This window comes from Anas acuta, chromosome 2 (genome assembly GCF_963932015.1).
Source record: "Anas acuta chromosome 2, bAnaAcu1.1, whole genome shotgun sequence".
NCBI lineage: Eukaryota > Metazoa > Chordata > Aves > Anseriformes > Anatidae > Anas > Anas acuta.
This window is the reverse complement of record NC_088980.1, coordinates 156,519,486-156,537,045: the sequence shown is the minus strand read 5'-3', so window position 1 is coordinate 156,537,045 and position 17,560 is coordinate 156,519,486. Positions and strand designations below refer to the sequence as shown.

Genomic DNA, 17,560 nt, shown 5'->3' with positions numbered 1-17,560 from the left:
TCTCCTCCCTTCGTGATTCTGGGTCTAAGACCTAAAGGATGCTATGGACCTGCTTTCCTGATCCAGCCCAAGCTAGGTCTGGGTGCACATTGCGTTTACATAGGATGAACAATCCTTTGAGATGCTCACTCCACCTTTAAGAGTCATGGAGCCCACAGTGAAAAGCCACCAGGGCAGACACACAACCCTGATAGACACCTGGAGGCAGGACTCATCTGGGTATACCAGTATGGATACCCTCACCAACTGGGTATACCAGTATGAATACCCTCACCAACTGGCTATGCAAACACCTCCCTGAAATTTTAGTCTCTGCTTCGCTTTGATCTTTAATTTCTAGGCAGACAAAAGCATTGCCTCCAGATTTGCAAGTGAAAGTGAGTGATGAGGATCATGCACCTCTAGGGCTGCCCCACATTTACAGGAAGGCTGGGAGGTGGTGAAAAAAACAACTGCTTGTCTGGATAAAATACTAGGCATCAAGAAATGCCCTCAAGCCTAGAAATAGTGTCCCTGGCCTTGCACAGAGTGATTGCTGGGATGAACAAGCCCCAGGATGGGCAGGTAAAATCCTCCACGACAGCTACTGTGCTGGAGGCCACCAGCTGCACAGCCTCGTCTTGCAGGGTCTAGAGGCCGCACATCTTTTTACAGCTCATCGGAGACACTTCTCTCTCTGTTCTATTTTATTCAGCCTATATTTAAACTTCTCCCTTTGTATGTCCACTTGACCCACTGATGCAAAATTTTGCAAATGCCTTTGAATCTGCTGGCGGTGCCCTGCATTTACTGGGGCAGCAGTGCTTGCTGGGCTTAACTCCTAGGGACCAAAGAGCCAGAATAAATACAAGCGATAGCAGAAGCAGCAATTCCGTGCAAATCAAACTTTGCCAGGACTCCCAGGGTTTGTCCCATAGCTTAGGCCTAACCCAGCATGAACAGATTAATATTACTGCAAATTTTTGCACCCCTGACACGTTGTGCTAAGGGCTTTTCATCTTGCCTGGTGCAGGAATATATTAAAAGTGCTTTGAGCCTTTTGCTCTGTTTTCTACACTAGATGTTCACTGCTTTTGCAGCGTAGCCACACTAACAGGGAAGTCCTGGATAGCAGGAGAGTGTCAGCTCAGTGAGATGCAGGATGCTCACAGCCAGCACCAGGTGACACAAGGAAGGCAGCAGTCCCCATCTGCAGCATCTTTGCTCAAGGCTGCCTTCTCCCTTGCAGTGCTGAGCTCAGCTGCTTTCCCTTTTCCTGCTGCAAGAGAAGCTGCACTGGAAAAGAAATCCCATGCCCCAGGTAAGCATCCTGTAGCTACTGCATGACCCTTCACCCTTCTGCCACACTCCTTTCCATTTTCTCCCACCGGCTTTGCACTCTTGTCCCTTTCTGTAGCTTTTCCCCTCACTGACACTTCCCTCCTCAGCCAGAAAACAATCCAAAGACATGCTGAACACACAGGAAAGACTGCAGGGTGAAAATGGGAAGATCCAACTTTATTCACTAGATTCTCATCCAGAACCCCCCTTTCTTTTTTCGTGATTGTCTTGGCTGATGTCTTGTACAGAGACAGAGTGAAACTGGAGTTTGGCTTAGAGGAGGTCACAGGGGCTTCATGAATGCATGAGGATGGTGCTTGGGATGTGCCCTTGCCCCCCTCTGCCCCTGTTCTTGCAGGTTCCCTTTTGCTCCCCTGGATGAGCCAAGAAATAAGAATAAAGATAAATGCAAGTACCCCTGCTCTCCCCTCCCAAAAGAGGCCACGAGCTGGCCACATCTAGCTCATTTGGATCAGCTTCCACTCCTTCTGTTTTTACAGCAGACAGGGCATCAAGCTCAAATCCTACAGCTACTCCAAGGGAGAATGGAGCAAGTCCCCAGCAGGGCCTGGTAGCACCATTAACCAGCTTCGAGTGGAAAGGCTGAATTTTCCCAGAGCTGAGGGTCTGGGATAATCATTTATTTTCCTTTCCTGTGGCCCCTGCTGTGAAGGGATGGGGGAGGGCAGGCTAACAGAAGAAGTTGCTTGAAACAGCCTGTGAAACATCTGGAAAGCTGGGGGCTCTGATTGCAACCTGAGCTCAGGCAAAGTGCTGCTGGGGTTTTGGGCTGGCCAAACTTCTGGATTTGCTTTTACGAGTCTAAACTGCCTTGGCTTGTTCATCCTGGGCATCTTACGAGCTTTCCAGAAATGCTTTCCATCTCCATGCATGATGGCTGAGCCCTTCTGAACTCATTCCATGGCTTATTCTAGAGAGAATTAAGTGCCAGCTCTCCACATCTGCAAACCACACTCTGCTGAGCAGGTATTAGAAGGGGTCCAACATCCAACTGCCTCTGGAGATAGCACCCAATGTGGAAAGAAAAGAAGCCAAGATGCTGATGGAGGGTTCCAGCTTTTGGGGAGGTTGCGCATTGAAATAAGATAGAGTCACATGGGTGCGTGTTTTGTGGGAGCTGAGGAAGATCTGGGAAAACAGCACCATTATGTCCAGCATGCCTGTAGCCCCTGCTGTGGATGAAGATCATCCCCAAGCACCACCCTTGGTGGTTCTGCCCAGTCCCTCCTGCTGTACAGAGCCACTGTTCTTCATGGTGAGGAAAGCTGCAAGGCGAGATGTGGGTCCTGGGGACCAGAAGCAACCAAAGGTGAAGAACATCTTCTCAACAGCTGGAAAATGGAAATTTTGAGGGGTTTAGGTCCAGGCGCCCAAATTTTTGCCTCGAATCCACAACACTGAAGATGGGTGAAGACACACTTGAGCAAAGAAGGTTTTCTCCCAAGGCATCTTAAAGTTCACAAGGCATCTTGGCAGAGACAGGGGAGGAGATGCTTTGGTCGGAGCAGGGGTGCCCATGGCTTCACAGAGCGCGCTGGAGGAGTGTGCCAGCAACCAAGGCCATTAGACCCATTGCTGAGGAGCTGCTTCTCTCCCCTTTGTTCTTGGTGTCATCAGAGCAGAGGTCGGTGTAGCAGCACGTCGTGGGCCTGCTCGAGCCTATCCCATCATAGTCGACACAGGTCTCATCACACTTTCTGGTCACGGTGATGTTGCCGAAAAAGGGGTAACCTGAAATGGATGCATTGGAGGACGGGGGGAAGGAGAAGAGAGAGAAAGACATGGTGAAGAAAAGCACAGAACACTGGAATTGAGCACCACTGGCTTTGTGCAATGGAGGGGAGTGAAAAGCATGATGTTTTTAGGTAAATAAAGTCAAATGAGGGGTTGACTGCCTTTAATCCACGGGTGCCTGTAACTCAGACTACTCTTTATCTAACAGGTCCTCTGGTTCTTCCTGCCATCTCCCTCTGTCCCTCCTGCTCCCTCCAAATTCCTTCTACTGCAGACAAGAGACACAAATCCCTTCATGTTTTATTCAGGTGGGTTGCTCTTGTGATAGCTTTGCATAGGAGACGACAATGCCAAGAAACACTGGTGCAACACTAACACGTTCAGGTTGTTTTTCTCTCTCGGATAAGAGTTGGTGTTAGGTGAGGGTGTCTACAAATGAGAGAGTCCCTGGGTTTCTGCAGTGTGTTTGCACACATCTGCAATGTCAGGAGCTGTAATGCAGAGGGGTGGGAAAGGCAAAACAGACTGAGTGAGTGGGGCGAATGCTGTATGCTTCACGATGAAGCCTTGAGTCTGATGGACTTCCTTGCTTCCCACCTTGGATAAGTCCACCTGGATTCTTACTGTTAAAGGATAACCCAAGGCAGGGTCTGGGAAAAGGAGAGGGAAGCAGGGGAGAAGTTCATGAGACATTTTGGCCCACAAAGCTGAAAATCATCTTGCTCGATGACCACCCAAAGAAAGCAATGAGACTTACCCATGTCTAGAGAGTGCAGCGTCGTTGTGCACACCTTGGCATTCGGGGGACACACGGTGGGTGTTCTGCAGTCATTAATGTCTGTTGGCTCCTTGCACGTGTAACACCGCAGAGATTGGGCTGCAGAGGGGGAAAAGAAGGGATTTGAGTCGGTCACAGCAGCGAAGGCAGACAGCAAGGCTGCAACTTCTCTGCTCAGTGGCAGGAATTATGTGACAGTGCTTCACCCCCACAACCAAGATGCAGAGACCTTGGAAACTAAGCACAGCTGGAGACAGTAACAAAGCTTTGTCAAGGGCAAAGACCAAACCCCAGCATCAAAGGATGAGGTGGGTGTTGCAGGGAGCTCGGCATCATCACTACTTCAGGGGATCATCAGCTTAAAAAGAGCAGATCTAGAGGGAAATCTTGCTTGAGCAGCTTGAATAGCATCGTTGGAGGGTCCTGGCCCATCAGCAGTTTGGTGATCAGACTATTCAGTGTGGCTGTTTGCTGTTGTTCTGCAGGCTCAAAGAACAAAACTGTATCAGCTTCTTAAAATGAATCCAGTTTTAGATAGAGGGAATCAATCTGGCCAAAATTAGGACATTTTTGCTGTTTTGTGCATCCCGTGTAAGAGCTGCTGCAGCACAGGGCGAAATTGCTCCTTCTGTTTAGAGCAGCATTCACCTGCAGCCCCTCCACCCACAGAGACAGTCACTGAAGTTGGATTTCCAGGCCTCCTTCATGCTTATTTAGAAGGTTTTCCGCAGAACTCAGTAACTGAGAGAATAATTTAAATTTCAGAGCCGTACCGGAGATCCTAAGGGATGAATGTGTCCTAAAAACACTTTCATCAGGAGCTGTTGCTGGTTTTTAAAAGCGATGATGCTACAAAGCTCTCGCTGGCTGCTGCTGACACAGGGACACCTTTACATATGCAAGCCTTGATCTCAGCAGTTGCTCAAAAGTCTCGGTACGAGACCTGCCCATCCACAGCCAGCAGATACGGAGCGTGCATGTTGTTTTTTTCGGAGCCGTGCTGGTTTGGCTCGGTGACAGAAACCAACCCAGCCTGATGGTTTCTATCCTGTGCATTTTCCAGCAAGGCAGCAGCAGCTGGAGAGCCACCCAAATGTATCCACCGCCATCTATTGGTAAAATTGCGGAAATACGGTGTTTTCTCGCCGCTAATTCTGCAGCACCTGCTGTTGGAGAGAAACTGCTGGGACTGCCATAAGGATAAATATTTCCGAAGGTATTTATTTGAACACTTGACTTCCGAATGGATTTTCAGGGCATCTATTTCTTTTAGCATCGCTTGCGAAAAATTCAGCTGTGCAGCAGAGTTCTCATGCTGCAAAAGTTTTCTCCGTCCTCTTTGCAAAGGTAGGAAGGGATTTTCGGTTTGAGAAGTCGTGGTGTGCTGGTGGCCATCTCCTCTGTCAGAAGGCGTGGTGGAGCCATCCCTGTTTACCCAAATCGAGGATTTTGGTAGATAACTTCAGAATGACCCAGAAGAGTTTGTTTATCTTATTTTTTTTTTTGTTTGTTTGGTTGGTTTTGCACTTATAGGGCACACTGGGAGAAATCACAATTATCAAGCTGGCAAGCATGGGGATGCTTGTGGGTGTGTAGGACCTGCTTGTGTATGGGTGGAGCAGTGCCAATTTAAATTAAGTGAGGAACTGGTCTGCAACCTTTGGGCTGAGCTGATTTCCAAACCTGACCAATTCTGTGGGTGAGCAGGACAGTACCATGGGGTCTGGAGAAATTGCTTCCAGTCAAGAGCAAATTTAGGAGAGAAAATCATCACCCCCTTGCCCCTTATTATTCAACTGAGTCTGGATGTGGCACTCAGAGGACACAGTTTTTTGGGGGAAAATTGTAGCGGAAGAGGAAAGCCCCAAACTGTAAGGACCAGAGAAGAAGAAATGACCAGAAAAGACAGTGCTGTGTCCAGAGCTGAAGCCAATAATTACTGTCCATCACTCTCTGACAGCACCTTCCACACCTTGATTCCTTCTGGAGGGTGAGCAATGTACCTTGAGCCATGGACATATTCCTGAGCTGCAAGTGCTGCCTAGACCAGCTGCCTCTCATAGCATTATTCTCCCAAAATACATATCTGCCTCAGTCTCAATGATAAAGCAAAGGATGATGATGCCTCTTTGCTCCCATAAAGTGCTTCAAGACCCATGGGTGGAAACCTGCTCTGTCAGCTCCTCAACAACGCCATTAAACCCAATGTGAGACTAGAGGAGGGCAAAGAAATGCATAATATGCCACCTCTGAAGTGCCTTGAAAGAAAAACAAGACAAAATAATAATAAAAAAAGGTACTGAACTTTAATAAATTGCTGTAGTATTATGGAAGTAACTGCACCTGTCCTGGTTGAGCCCTATGGTCTGTTCAACCCAGAGCAAGTAAGGAAATGAAATGTTCAGCTCGAGCTGGGTTTGTTTCAAAGACATATGGAAAGAGAAATGAGGGTAGAGGAATAAAAAAACAATGAAGCTTGATGAAGAGACCCAAGACAAATCTGGACATAGCGACTTGCAAGGTGTATGCCTTACAGCCTTCATTCATTTGTGACTCTGAATGTCAAAGTGCCTCCAGATAAGGGTGTTCAAGCCCTGCCCAGGCTGCCTTTCCTTTCAAATTTTACGGAGTCCAATTAAATTAGCCTGAGGATTTCTGGTACCTATGGGATAAAGGCTGAATCACAGAATCACAAAATGGTTTGGGTTGGAAGGGACCTTAAAGATCATCTAAGTTCAATCCCCTGCCATTGTGTGTGTGTGGGGGGAAGGGGACACACAAGGTTTGTGTCACCCCAAGAATGACTATTCCAGGCCAAAAAAAGTCACAAAAACATGCACAGCAATGACCGGACCTCACTGCTAGCTTTCCCAAGACTCTGATTCAGAACCCAAGACCAGACAGACCCGAGGGAATTTATTATCTCCACCCATCTACTAATCTCTAGAAATCAGTGCAAACCCTAGAGCTGGTGGTTTCATTAAGCTTCCCCAAATCCCTAGAGTTATTTCTCATATTCTCACCCATATCTTGCTCTTTGTTTATCAGCCCTTCTAGTAGCCAGCTGTGAGGTAGTAGGGATGTCAGGAGATCAGGATGAACATACCCCATCCCATCCCTGAGGGGACAGGTTGGCAGCTTGGCTGGAGGCTGCCAGCTCAGGTCCTTGCCCACACTTGCTCTCCCTGTGCCATGTGGCTGTCATTCACTCCGTGGCCTTGTGAAGCCTCGTGTCAGTCCCCTCCACCCTAGGGTGCGGTGTGAGCAGGGCTGGGTGACCCGTGACCACCCATGGGTCCAAATGGTCTGCAGTGCTCTCCAACAGCCATCACTGTCCTCCCCACCAGGAAAGTGCATCTCCTTTCCCCTCTCACCCCCTCCGTTGACCTTCTTAAATACATAAGGACATTATTTCCCCTATCTAGGGATTACCAGGTCTTTCTGCATCGCTGCCTCCCCCCTCCCTTCTCAAACATTTCCCAGGGGGTCCCATGAAGTTAGGAATGCAGGATCCTTACCCAGCTCCACGCACGCCAGGCCAAGCAGCAGCCCCACCAGAAGCGACTTCATGCTGAGAGCAGATCCGTGCAACCTGGACAGTAAAGGCGAGCGGCTCCCGGGGAGCTTTATATGTCTTTCCACCCTCCACCTCCTCTTGATCCGGTGGGCGGATTCCCCTGGGGTAAGCAGGGGAGAGCTCATCTCCAGCCTGGATTGGGATTTGTAGAGGAACGAGTTCCCAGAGAGGTGACATCACCGCGATGAGCAGACTCCTGCCGTACCGCATCTCCTCTTCGGGTTTATGACCCGGGGCTGGTCCCATGGAAAAGGAAAAATACAGCTTGTGCTGCAGGGGGTGGCCCCACGCTGGTGTTTGGACGGGGAATGTGACAAGGTATGTTTGTTGCTTCAAATCTGGCTCTGCGAGCCAAGAGCCGGATTGTGTCATGAATGTTGAGTTGGGCAACATCAGGCAAGGTGCAAGTGGCAGCAGGCTGGGCTTCCACACGTGTTAGCTCAACATCACCAAAACCTGTGCCATGTTTTCATGCCAACTACTGCCTGGCATGGCAGGCAGGAATCTGGCGTGGCTGGATTTTCCCAAAGAATATCTATTTTCCCAAATTCAGTGCAAAAACAAGCCCAGTTTCTTGCTCCCAGGGGTTTATTTATGAACACAGCCACAGTGCTGAGCTGTTGGTCATGGGAGGCACTGAAAGACTAGTGGAGGTGAACACAGGTGATGGAGACTCCAAGGATGGCATTTGGACATATCATTTTATTTCAGGTCCTGGGTTATGCTGGCAGAACAGGGAGCTGAGCCTTCTTTTGCAAAAGTGTCAGTTATTTACTGGATTTTATTCTGAAAATGAGAAATAAACTCAGGATGGATAAATGGATCTGTTTTCCTGCTGCAGTGCCTTCCTGATGGAAAGTTTTCCTTTAATGTGCATCAAGGCATCCCCTTCAAACTTGCTTTTTTTTTTTTTTTTTTTTTTTCAAGTCTTATGCAATATCTGTGGAAAAAGCTTAAAAGTTTGTAGTTAGGGAGAAATGTTTTGCTATTCTCTTTTGACTGATCCAACGACATTTTTGTATTTTGTTGGAAAACCTGACTTTTGGGGGTTTTGATGTGATCCAGGACACAATTTCCCATAAAACAGCTGAATAAGCCACAACATAAAAGTTTGTGAAGCACTGTGAAGATCTCCGAGACTTCAGGAACTGGGGACAAGGTGACTGCACAGGATAATTTTATGATCATGGGGTTGTTGGTCACAGGACCACTGTGGTGATGCACATGGGTATTGCCACCCTTCCATATCTCTTTTCCCAGTTTGACAGTGGAGTATTTTGGGGGAAACACAGCTCCTCCAAGAGTTCAGAGTAATTCAAGAAGCATTGCTAACGAAAATTTCCACAGTCACGGATAGCACAAAGTGGATCGATCTGGGACAGCAGGATTCGTATTGTGCCGTGTAGAAAGGGAGGGGAAGACATGCACCTTAATGCTCGCTTAGCTGCTGTGAGAGTGAAAACCATTGTTTATATTCGTTTTTATCTTGCTGTGCCATCAGAGAACAGGTACAGAGAACAGGTACATAAAGGAAAACAGTGCAAACATACCTCCATGAGTATGAGAAAAGACTGCGCTGTGAAAGCCCTCAGACCTGGTTACATCCAGATCCTTTCCTGTAACTGGGCAGTTCAAAGCACATTTGAGCAGCATTTTAAAACACCCAGAAAACTGGAAAAGATCCAGTACTTTAGGTATTCAGGGTGGTTATTCCTCAATAGGTAAGCACAGTGGGGTGGACTGTCTGGTGTTCATACCACTGAAAGGCTTCTTGACAGACTGTGTGTGCCTTGGTGGGATGGAGAGGTCCCCATCGGGACATGGTAATGGTCTGCTTGTGCTTGAAAGATATTGAGAAAGCTTTGGAATAAATCGGCCTGGTTGAGGGAATGATGCATAAATTGGAGACTAAATGAGTCTTGCCAGCTTGGTGGAGGTTGTCCATCACTGCGGTGTCTGGACATGGGATGCATCAACACGGTGGGATTGTCTGCCTCTGGCCAGGGTAAAACCAATTAACTTTGTCTAATGGCTTAAAAGGGTTTGAGATCCGGCCATAAGGCAGAGCATTGGAAAAATATCACAGTCGGGGCTGTTAAAGCTCCTGCAGACTGTGCAGGAGAGCCAAACTTCAGGGATAGAAAAGCTGGGAGAATGCCAGTAAAAATACTGAGAAAATGGAAGACCTGTAAATATTAGTTGATCTAAAGATAACTAGGAGCCTCCTGTGAAGCTTTTCCCCTAGGGAAAAAAAAATAAATACCAAAACTAAACAAAAATCCATATCATAGGTGATCACAAGTCATGCATTAGACTGTGAGGGAAGCTGATTCAGGTAATGCTAACATTTGCATATGAAGCCCTGGTTGCTTCTCACATGGAAAATTATTGTCCTGTTTCCTGATGGAAAAAAAATAAAAATAAAAAAAAAGGAAATGGGAAATAATGATGAAGCTGGAACAACAGGATCCATCCCAAGAGATGACATTGGAAAATACCGGTCCTCTTCAGCCTGGCAGAGCGGAGTTTGGAAAGAAACACAACTGTTACCCAGAAATAGATTGCAAGAAAAGAAAGCAGAATTTCAGAAAGAAAAAAAAAAAAAAATCTTTATGCTAAAAGATCAAACTGGTCCAGAGATATATGCTGGAAGCCCCCCAGCTGGAAAGCAGCTCTGCAGTCACCAAATTGAAGATAAGGCAGGTATGTGCCCTTGCTGCTAAGAAGGCAAGTGGTATCCTGGGTTGCATTAGGGGAAGCACTGTTCAAGGAAAGCTATTCAGCACTGGTAAGGCCAAACCTGTAGTACTGGGTCCAGTTCTGGGCTCCCCAGTACAAAAGAGACCTGGACATAGTGGGGAGAGTCCAATGGAGGGTCATCAAGATGCTGAACAGCCTGGAGCACCTCTGCTATCAGGAAGGAAAGAGAGCTGTGACTGTTCAGCCTGGAGAAGAGGATGCTCAAGGGGATCTCATCCATGTCCATAAATACCTGCAAGAGGACTGAGCCGGGCTCTTGTCAGTGACAGGGGCAGAGGCACTGGGCACAAAATGGGAGGTTCTGTCTAAATATCAGGAAGCACTTCCATGCCATGTGGGTGACTGGGCACTGGCACAGTTTGCCCATAAAGGTTGTGGAGTCTTGTTCTTTGAGATCTTCATAAGCCACTTGGACATGGACCTGGGCACGCTGCTTTCTGAGCAGGGGGTTGGACCAGTTGACCTCTAGAGGTCCCTTCCAACCTCACTCTGTGATTTTGTGGTTCTGTGAAAGGGGGCTGGTAATCAGAAATAGGTTTAAATAGGTCTCAAATGCCTCAAAAAGTGGGTCCCTTCTAAAAACAAAGACAGGGTAAAAATCCCACTGGCTTTAAGTTAGAACTGGATAAATAAGTGAAAGAAATGGTTTGATATAGCAGTTAGGAGAGCCTCAGACAGCTCTTAGGACTCAAGAGGACCTCAATTCCCATCTATCTTTTTCAGTGGGAATAAACCCAGGGCAAGGTTTTGAACTCTGGCTGACAGGAGCCATAAGGGACTTCAACTGAAATGTCATTTCGGGTCTGAATATCTGAGGATATAAATGGGGCATAGTGTGTAGTGAGAAATGTCTGCATTCCCAAAAGTCTCTCTGATTTTTCAGTGTTATCAATCCGAAACCACTGCAAGCCTGTACCTGACAGTCTGAGATCACTCATAAGGTTATCTGGGTGGATGTGATCTTTCTCTCCTTATCACATATGCAAAGAAAGTCAGATGACATAAGGTCATTGTTACAAAACAAGAAGATGATGTGCTTTATAACTATCTGTACTAATATTTCCAGTTAATTCTTGTTTGAACAAATAATCAAATAAATAAATAAATAAATAGATTTTGTAGAGACGTCCTGAGACAGAAAGTCTGTGCCAAACTTCGATTAGCTGATCTAGTCATCAGTTATCATCCGTATGTAAAATAAACCCTGCATTTCTACTCTGATTTACAGTTTCCACAGCTAGTAGTTCTTGTTACACTTCTGATAGATTTAATAACTCACAGTTGCAATTTCCCTCTCCCTCAGGGAGGTGCATTTTGCTGAGGATGTCCCTTGGATGGCCTTTGGTGGGCTCTTTGACTTCTCCCCGGGAAGGTTTCTTCTCCATGGTTTTAATCTTTCCAGGGGGTCCTTCTATGAACTACATCTGGTTTATCACCTTCTCACCTGTCTTGCCCAGCACAACTAACCAGATATTTTACAAGAACAGCCACTTCAGTCCCACATATAAGAAGCATATAAGATCCTTATTCTGTGAGGTGGACTTCAAATAATTACGTTTGAACATGTGGTCATGGTGTTATAGCCATGGCATTGGTCTACCTGACGTTAAAGTTTCACTTGGGGGCTGCTTGTCAGGATGGAATCTGCCACCAGGTTTCCAGATATCATGGTTATGGTTGGAGTATAGGAAAATAGGTTACTGAGCAGTATCTTGAGCCAGCTTGAGTTTGGCTCCTGGTATTCAGGGAGCACAAATTTTTGTTGGGGACCTCTTTTATCTGTGGGCTCTAGCACCACTGTCTGTGACTAAACAGTAGGGAGACATGCTGTCCCTGATCATGGCTGCAGTGATGCCTGATGATGTGTTCAGCTAATCAAAGCTCCCACCTGCCAAGGGTGTGCACTAATAACAAGACTATAGGCTTGTTCGGGTGGGGTTGCTCTCCACCCTCTTGATGAAACTGTGCTACTGGGCAGAAAGGAATGCAGGTTTCCTTGGTTTGGAGAAGGGTGAAAGTGTGAGCATGACACAGTTAGCACCCTTCTCCTCAGAGCTCTTTAGGTCTTGCTTCCAGGAGTTTTTTGATACAAAACACAGGTGTCTCCACATAGGGGAGTATCAGAGTATCAAAGAAAAATCCCGAGTCCCATTGCTGACTCAGTTAATCTCTGAAGGGCTTTTACCCCTCTTTTCCCCTGTGTGTGCTTTGTTTAGTGATTCGAACAATTTGTCTGGAGATGTCAGACAGGAAATTGAACCTTTCCAACAGACAAAGAAGGAAATTATACTCACATTTCCCAAATTTTTTCTTAAGCACACTTATCTTTAGGCTTAAAATTAGGTGCAGATGGGAGGAAATCCTCCACCTTACTGTGTTTTTGGAAAATGAAATGAGCTCTGTTTAGTGATCTGAGGGAAAAGAGGAGTCCAGGGCCGTGAACTCTATGCCTACAGGTGCCTCTACTCCTAGTTGCAAGGATGAGGACAATTCCTTCAGGCATTGCCTTGCCACTAGTATTTCATCAGCCCTGGGAACAGAAGTTTCCCAGGCACTTGCAGAGGGCATGCAAAGTGCCCAAAGTATGGTTCTGGATTGCAGACTGTAGATATCCATTCTTCTGGAAAGTAAGGCATTGTGGGGTTCCTTTAACCTCTATCATTTCTACCATGGACTTGAGCTCTGAGTAGGATTTGTAGCTCTTGGCATGTTCCCTGGCCCTGTTATGGCCTGAACCCACTGGATCTGTCCCAGGAGGGCCCAGGCACCACCTAAAACATGGCATGGGCCAAATATATTTCCCAGTATAGATGAGGCCATTCTGGTTGGGGGGATAAAAGGGTTTAGCTATGTGGGCATGAGCTGTGACAGCTGTCCTCAGTATCAGAGAATGAATCCTGGCCCCTTTTAAAGACCAGAGTAGACGTAGCACATGTGTCACTTCAAATGAAAACCTCTTGTATTTCTTCTTTCACTGTGATTCCCCTGTCTGTCCTGATGACAGCTGGTGCAAACAAAATATGAAAACCTTTGTGATGTGACCCAAAAGTACTTGTTCTGACAGGATCCTGTGAACATGTGATTTTCCATCTGAAAGCTGGGTGATTTTCCATCTGAAAGCTGGGTGATTTAAAGCCAAGCCTGAAGGGTGCTGATGACTGGGAGTCTCTGATGTCTAGGTCCACCCTTTGATCAGCTGATGACACTGTCAGTCTTTGAGCAACCACTGCAGTGGTTCAGGAGAGGGCAACATGCAAAAACTGCCCAGAATGCAAGATCTGGTGCCTCCTTCCCTTTAGGAGGGGGATTTTCTCTCTAGGCTCTGGTTATACAGAGGACAGGAGAAAGAAAACTGATTTCTCCCTCTTAACTTATCAAAACCAGAGACTGTCACTTAGTCTGCAACTGAGCATTGAGTCTACATCACTTTGTCACCACTTCACTGTCAGCAGCAGTGCTTTTCACTGGTGGGATTGACAGTTCTATTATCGGGAAGCCTGTTTCTCAGGCTACTGCCTCATTTCCCTTGTTAGCAGCAAAGTCTATCACCAGATACAGGTCTAGCTGCCTTGTCATGAGGTTTACTAGGCTTACTTGTGTGAAACAGTAAGCCTTGGAAAATAATGGGAAGAACTTACTATGTGTGTCACCATGGGTACCCAGTGCAATAGTAGGAATAGCATTGCAAAGAATCCAGTCACCATCACTGGGATCTACGTGGTCAGGGCCATCTCCACAGGGCCCAAGGCTGTAGGAGCACCAATTAACAGAAAAAAAAGAAAAAAGAAAAAAAAAGAAAGAAAAAAAAAAGACGATAACCTTTGGAAATGTACATGGTCACAAACATATCAAAGCAGGCCACACATCCTTAGTGGGACTCATTTAAATTAGCTATATCCTTCTATAACATAGATGTCTCCTGGGTGAATCACCACAGATCTTTATTGTTACAGCCTAGTAGACACATGCACAATTAGTCAGATATGCCCTAGACAATTGCCTCAACAAAAAAATGAATGGCACTGTGGATTACATTTCCCTTCACTACCTTTGAAAGACACCTTTCAAAGATGAGGACTAGCTCATCTGGAGACCTCTCCATAGCAAAAGTGTCCATTTAGTCAGGCGCATCCTACTCCAGTGCTTGTTGGTTTGGAAGGCACAAAGTCAGGTAACCCCACAAAACATTATTATCCTTGAGACAGGGTTGAGTGGCCAGTGTAAGAGGTAAAAAAAAATCTGAGTATGGTTCCCTGGGAATGGGTTTGAAAAGGACATGGACAAGAATGTCACACAAGAGCAGCTCATTCCAGGTGTCTGTGACCCTACACTCAGGATGTTGAGAGGGCTCTAAATCGGCTCAGATACTTTTGGTGGACTTCAGGTTTCTGGAGGCTGCTACCCTCAAAGCGTCTTTAGACTTTGAGGACAGAGCAACTCTTGAAGATGTGTCTGGCAATGAATATTGTTAACTCATGGATTTATTTTGTGGGACTTCAAGATTTTTTTGGAGGTAAAGCAGTAATAACAGCTCTCGTCATGCTGATGGAAAAATTCCACTGGCCTCTTTCTATTTACATTCCCAGCATTGCTGTTGGGGTGGAGCTACACTAGGTAGATGATTGATGGAAGAAGCTTGTTCTGGGCTCTGGTCAGGAATCTTCTGTGTAGGCTCAGGCTACAGGTGTGAAAAAGGTGTTTTCCTTTCCAAATCACTAGAAATATTTTCCTCTTTGCAAACAATCTATCTATCTGTTTATTTATTTATTTTGTGTAACATTATTTGTTAGGAATTTCCTGACAATGTTCTAAGTGTTATGTTTTCCTTTCTCCTAATATCAGGGCATTATTAAGTTGAATGGAATGCATAATTGTCTGTGATGCTACTGGATGTCTGTTGGAAATTTTTCTGAAGGAGCTGCTTACATGCTAAATTTCGAAGGAAAAAATAATTGAGAAAACCAAAAATACAGGTGCATTTTGAAGCTATTGTTGCATGAATAGCAGTGACTGAGTATTATTATGGAACAAGTTGGATGAAACATCAGCAAGACTTATTTGCAAAGGAGGACAGAGAGCAATTGCAAACTACTGCAATTCATACCCTGGGATTCAGTAAACTTGCAGCACGATAAATCTGTTGTGATTTTATTAATAAATGATCAATACTTGAAAATCTGTCACTTGAATAAATATAAGGATAATGATAAAGGTAAAGATGCTCTTGGAGGTGTAGCATGAGAATGGCTCTAGTGTGTGGTATCCAGCATTTTCAGTAATTAATATTCTCCACCCTCCCCCCATGCTTAATGAACAATGCATATTTTTGATACGTCTTCAAATGACAACTGCATAAGATAATGTTTCCCAGATGTGTTGTTTTTTTTTTTTTTTGTCATTATTCTCTTCTTAGCCAACCTTGGTTTAGAGTCAGTGTCTTGAATAAAAAAAACAACATGAAAGAAATACCATCCCCATACAGAGCTGTGCCAAAACCTTCCCAGTGCAGTCGGCTTCCTTCCACATTCATCAGTGGTTTCCAACTGAAAAGACCAATGGCCTCTCCTTTTTCCTTCTCTAGGTGTGTTGATCTTGGGAATTCTATGTTTCCAGAGCTCAGCTGCGTGTCAAGAGCTTAGTTGCTCAAATTTATTTAAATCTTATCTGTCTTCAGATCCATTTAGCCGCCTACAACACAGATCAATCATCTTTTCCATTCCTCCCCCATGTAACCCCTCCTTGTAGATTTGTTTATTGAAATGGAATAATCTGATGGCTGGACTCAGGAATCTAACACACTTGGAACAATATTCTCCCCTGATGCTGCCTAGTATTGGATTAATTGAGTTTAAGCTAAATAGATACTAAAGGTGTTTTGTTATACAGTGACTACAGAAAGATTGAGTGAAATTTTAGCTCAAATATGTAGTTGTGAGACATGAATCTGATGGTTCCCTACAATCAAAAATTCAGAGAGATGTATAGAATATGTTTTCCTAACAAAAGGAAAAGTTAGGAATAAACATCTACAGAAAAACAACTGTGGACTGAAACAGTGAAAAAAAATGTTTAAGTTTATACTGAGAATAAGAGAGAAGCCTAGAAAGAGTGGAAGGAAAAAACTGAGCAGCAGGCTAAATGACATGTCAGAGGTTAAGAAATATATAAAGTGAAAATTTGCAATACTCAAAATGACTTAGGTACCAGGAAGGACTTTACAGCATTAAAATTACAGCCCTTACATTGAGAGACAAAATAAAGTAGTGAAGATGTAATAAGATGAAAACTAAATATTAAATCAAACACGTTTTCAATATGGAAAGCTTTTGACTTTGACAGTAGTGGCAGCATGAGGACATGTATCCAGAAATAGAAATAACCACACCTGGTGTAGAATGAAAGAGTTTAATGTGTTCAAGTTGAAGCAAGGAAAGAAAGGACATTTCCCATCCTCTAACTCTTACAGACACAGCAAATTGACCAACAGGTCCAAACACTGTTCATAGATTGATCAGTTTTGAGATGGTATCGCATGATTACAAATTGCCTAAAAAAAAGAAAGGAGGGGGAAAAATCCTGCAGAATTATTTTTCTGACATCAATAACACACCAGGATTAAGAGTGGTGTTTTAAAGAGGGGAAAAAGATGGAAAGACAGAAAACACAAGATGAAGTGAAATATCAGCATGGTGAGAACTTCTTAAACCGTTGGAAGTTGAAGGGTTGAAAGTTTTAAAAGTGTTGGGAGGAAGATATCAGTCTGGAGGAGGGCAGTAGTGCAGTTCCTGATGAACTTAGAGTTCTTAGAGTTCTTTTCTTTAATATTTTCTGTAAAGACCTTAAAAGACAGTAAAATATAGAATCATAAAATCATAGAATTGTTTGTGTTGGAAGGAACATTTTAAGATCATTTAGTCCAACCCCCGTGCCACAGGCAGGGATATCTTTCACTAGATTATGTTGCTCAAAGCCCTGTCCATTCTGAATTTTCCAATGATGGGGCATCCCTAACTTCTCTGGACAATCTGTCTCACCACCATAACCATGACAAAATTCTTCTTTATATCCCATTTAAATCTATTCTCATTTTAGAACCCTTGCCTTGTCACTACAGGCTATGATAAAAAGTCTTTTTCATCATTCTTATAAGCCTCCAATTTCTACTGAAAGGCTGCAGCCCTGGAGCTTCTCTTCTCCAGGCAAAACAACTTCAACTCTCTTAACTTTTCTTCATAGGAGAGGTGCTGCAGCTGTTTGATCATTTTCATGGCCCTCCTCTGGACCCACTCCAACAGGTCCATGTCCTTCTTGTGCTGAGGGCCCCAGAACTGAACACAGCATTCCAGATGGGTTCTCATAAGAGCAGAGCA

General features: G+C 45.0%; 1 protein-coding gene across 1 annotated transcript; it reads right to left on the bottom strand.

Moving 5' to 3' along the window:
- Window positions 1-1,021: 1,021 nt before the first annotated feature.
- Window positions 1,022-7,858, bottom strand: LOC137851875 (ly6/PLAUR domain-containing protein 2-like). Its single transcript, XM_068672971.1, has 3 exons — window positions 7,372-7,858; window positions 3,833-3,952; window positions 1,022-3,072 (listed from the first exon to the last, which is right to left on the bottom strand). Exons 1-3 carry the CDS (start codon window positions 7,553-7,555, stop codon window positions 2,864-2,866), a joined length of 513 nt encoding a protein of 170 aa, XP_068529072.1. The 5' UTR covers window positions 7,556-7,858; the 3' UTR covers window positions 1,022-2,863.
- Between the last annotated feature and the right edge of the window lie 9,702 nt (window positions 7,859-17,560).

Coding starts and splice junctions, on each gene's coding strand:
- LOC137851875 (XM_068672971.1), bottom strand. CDS start 7,555: ATGAGCTCTCCCCTGCTTACCCCAGGGGAATCCGCCCACCGGATCAAG. Junction 3,953..7,371: donor CCTGGCGTGCGTGGAGCTGG/GTAAGGATCCTG, acceptor CCCCCTCTGCAG/CCCAATCTCTGCGGTGTTAC. Junction 3,073..3,832: donor GCTGCACTCTCTAGACATGG/GTAAGTCTCATT, acceptor CATCCATTTCAG/GTTACCCCTTTTTCGGCAAC.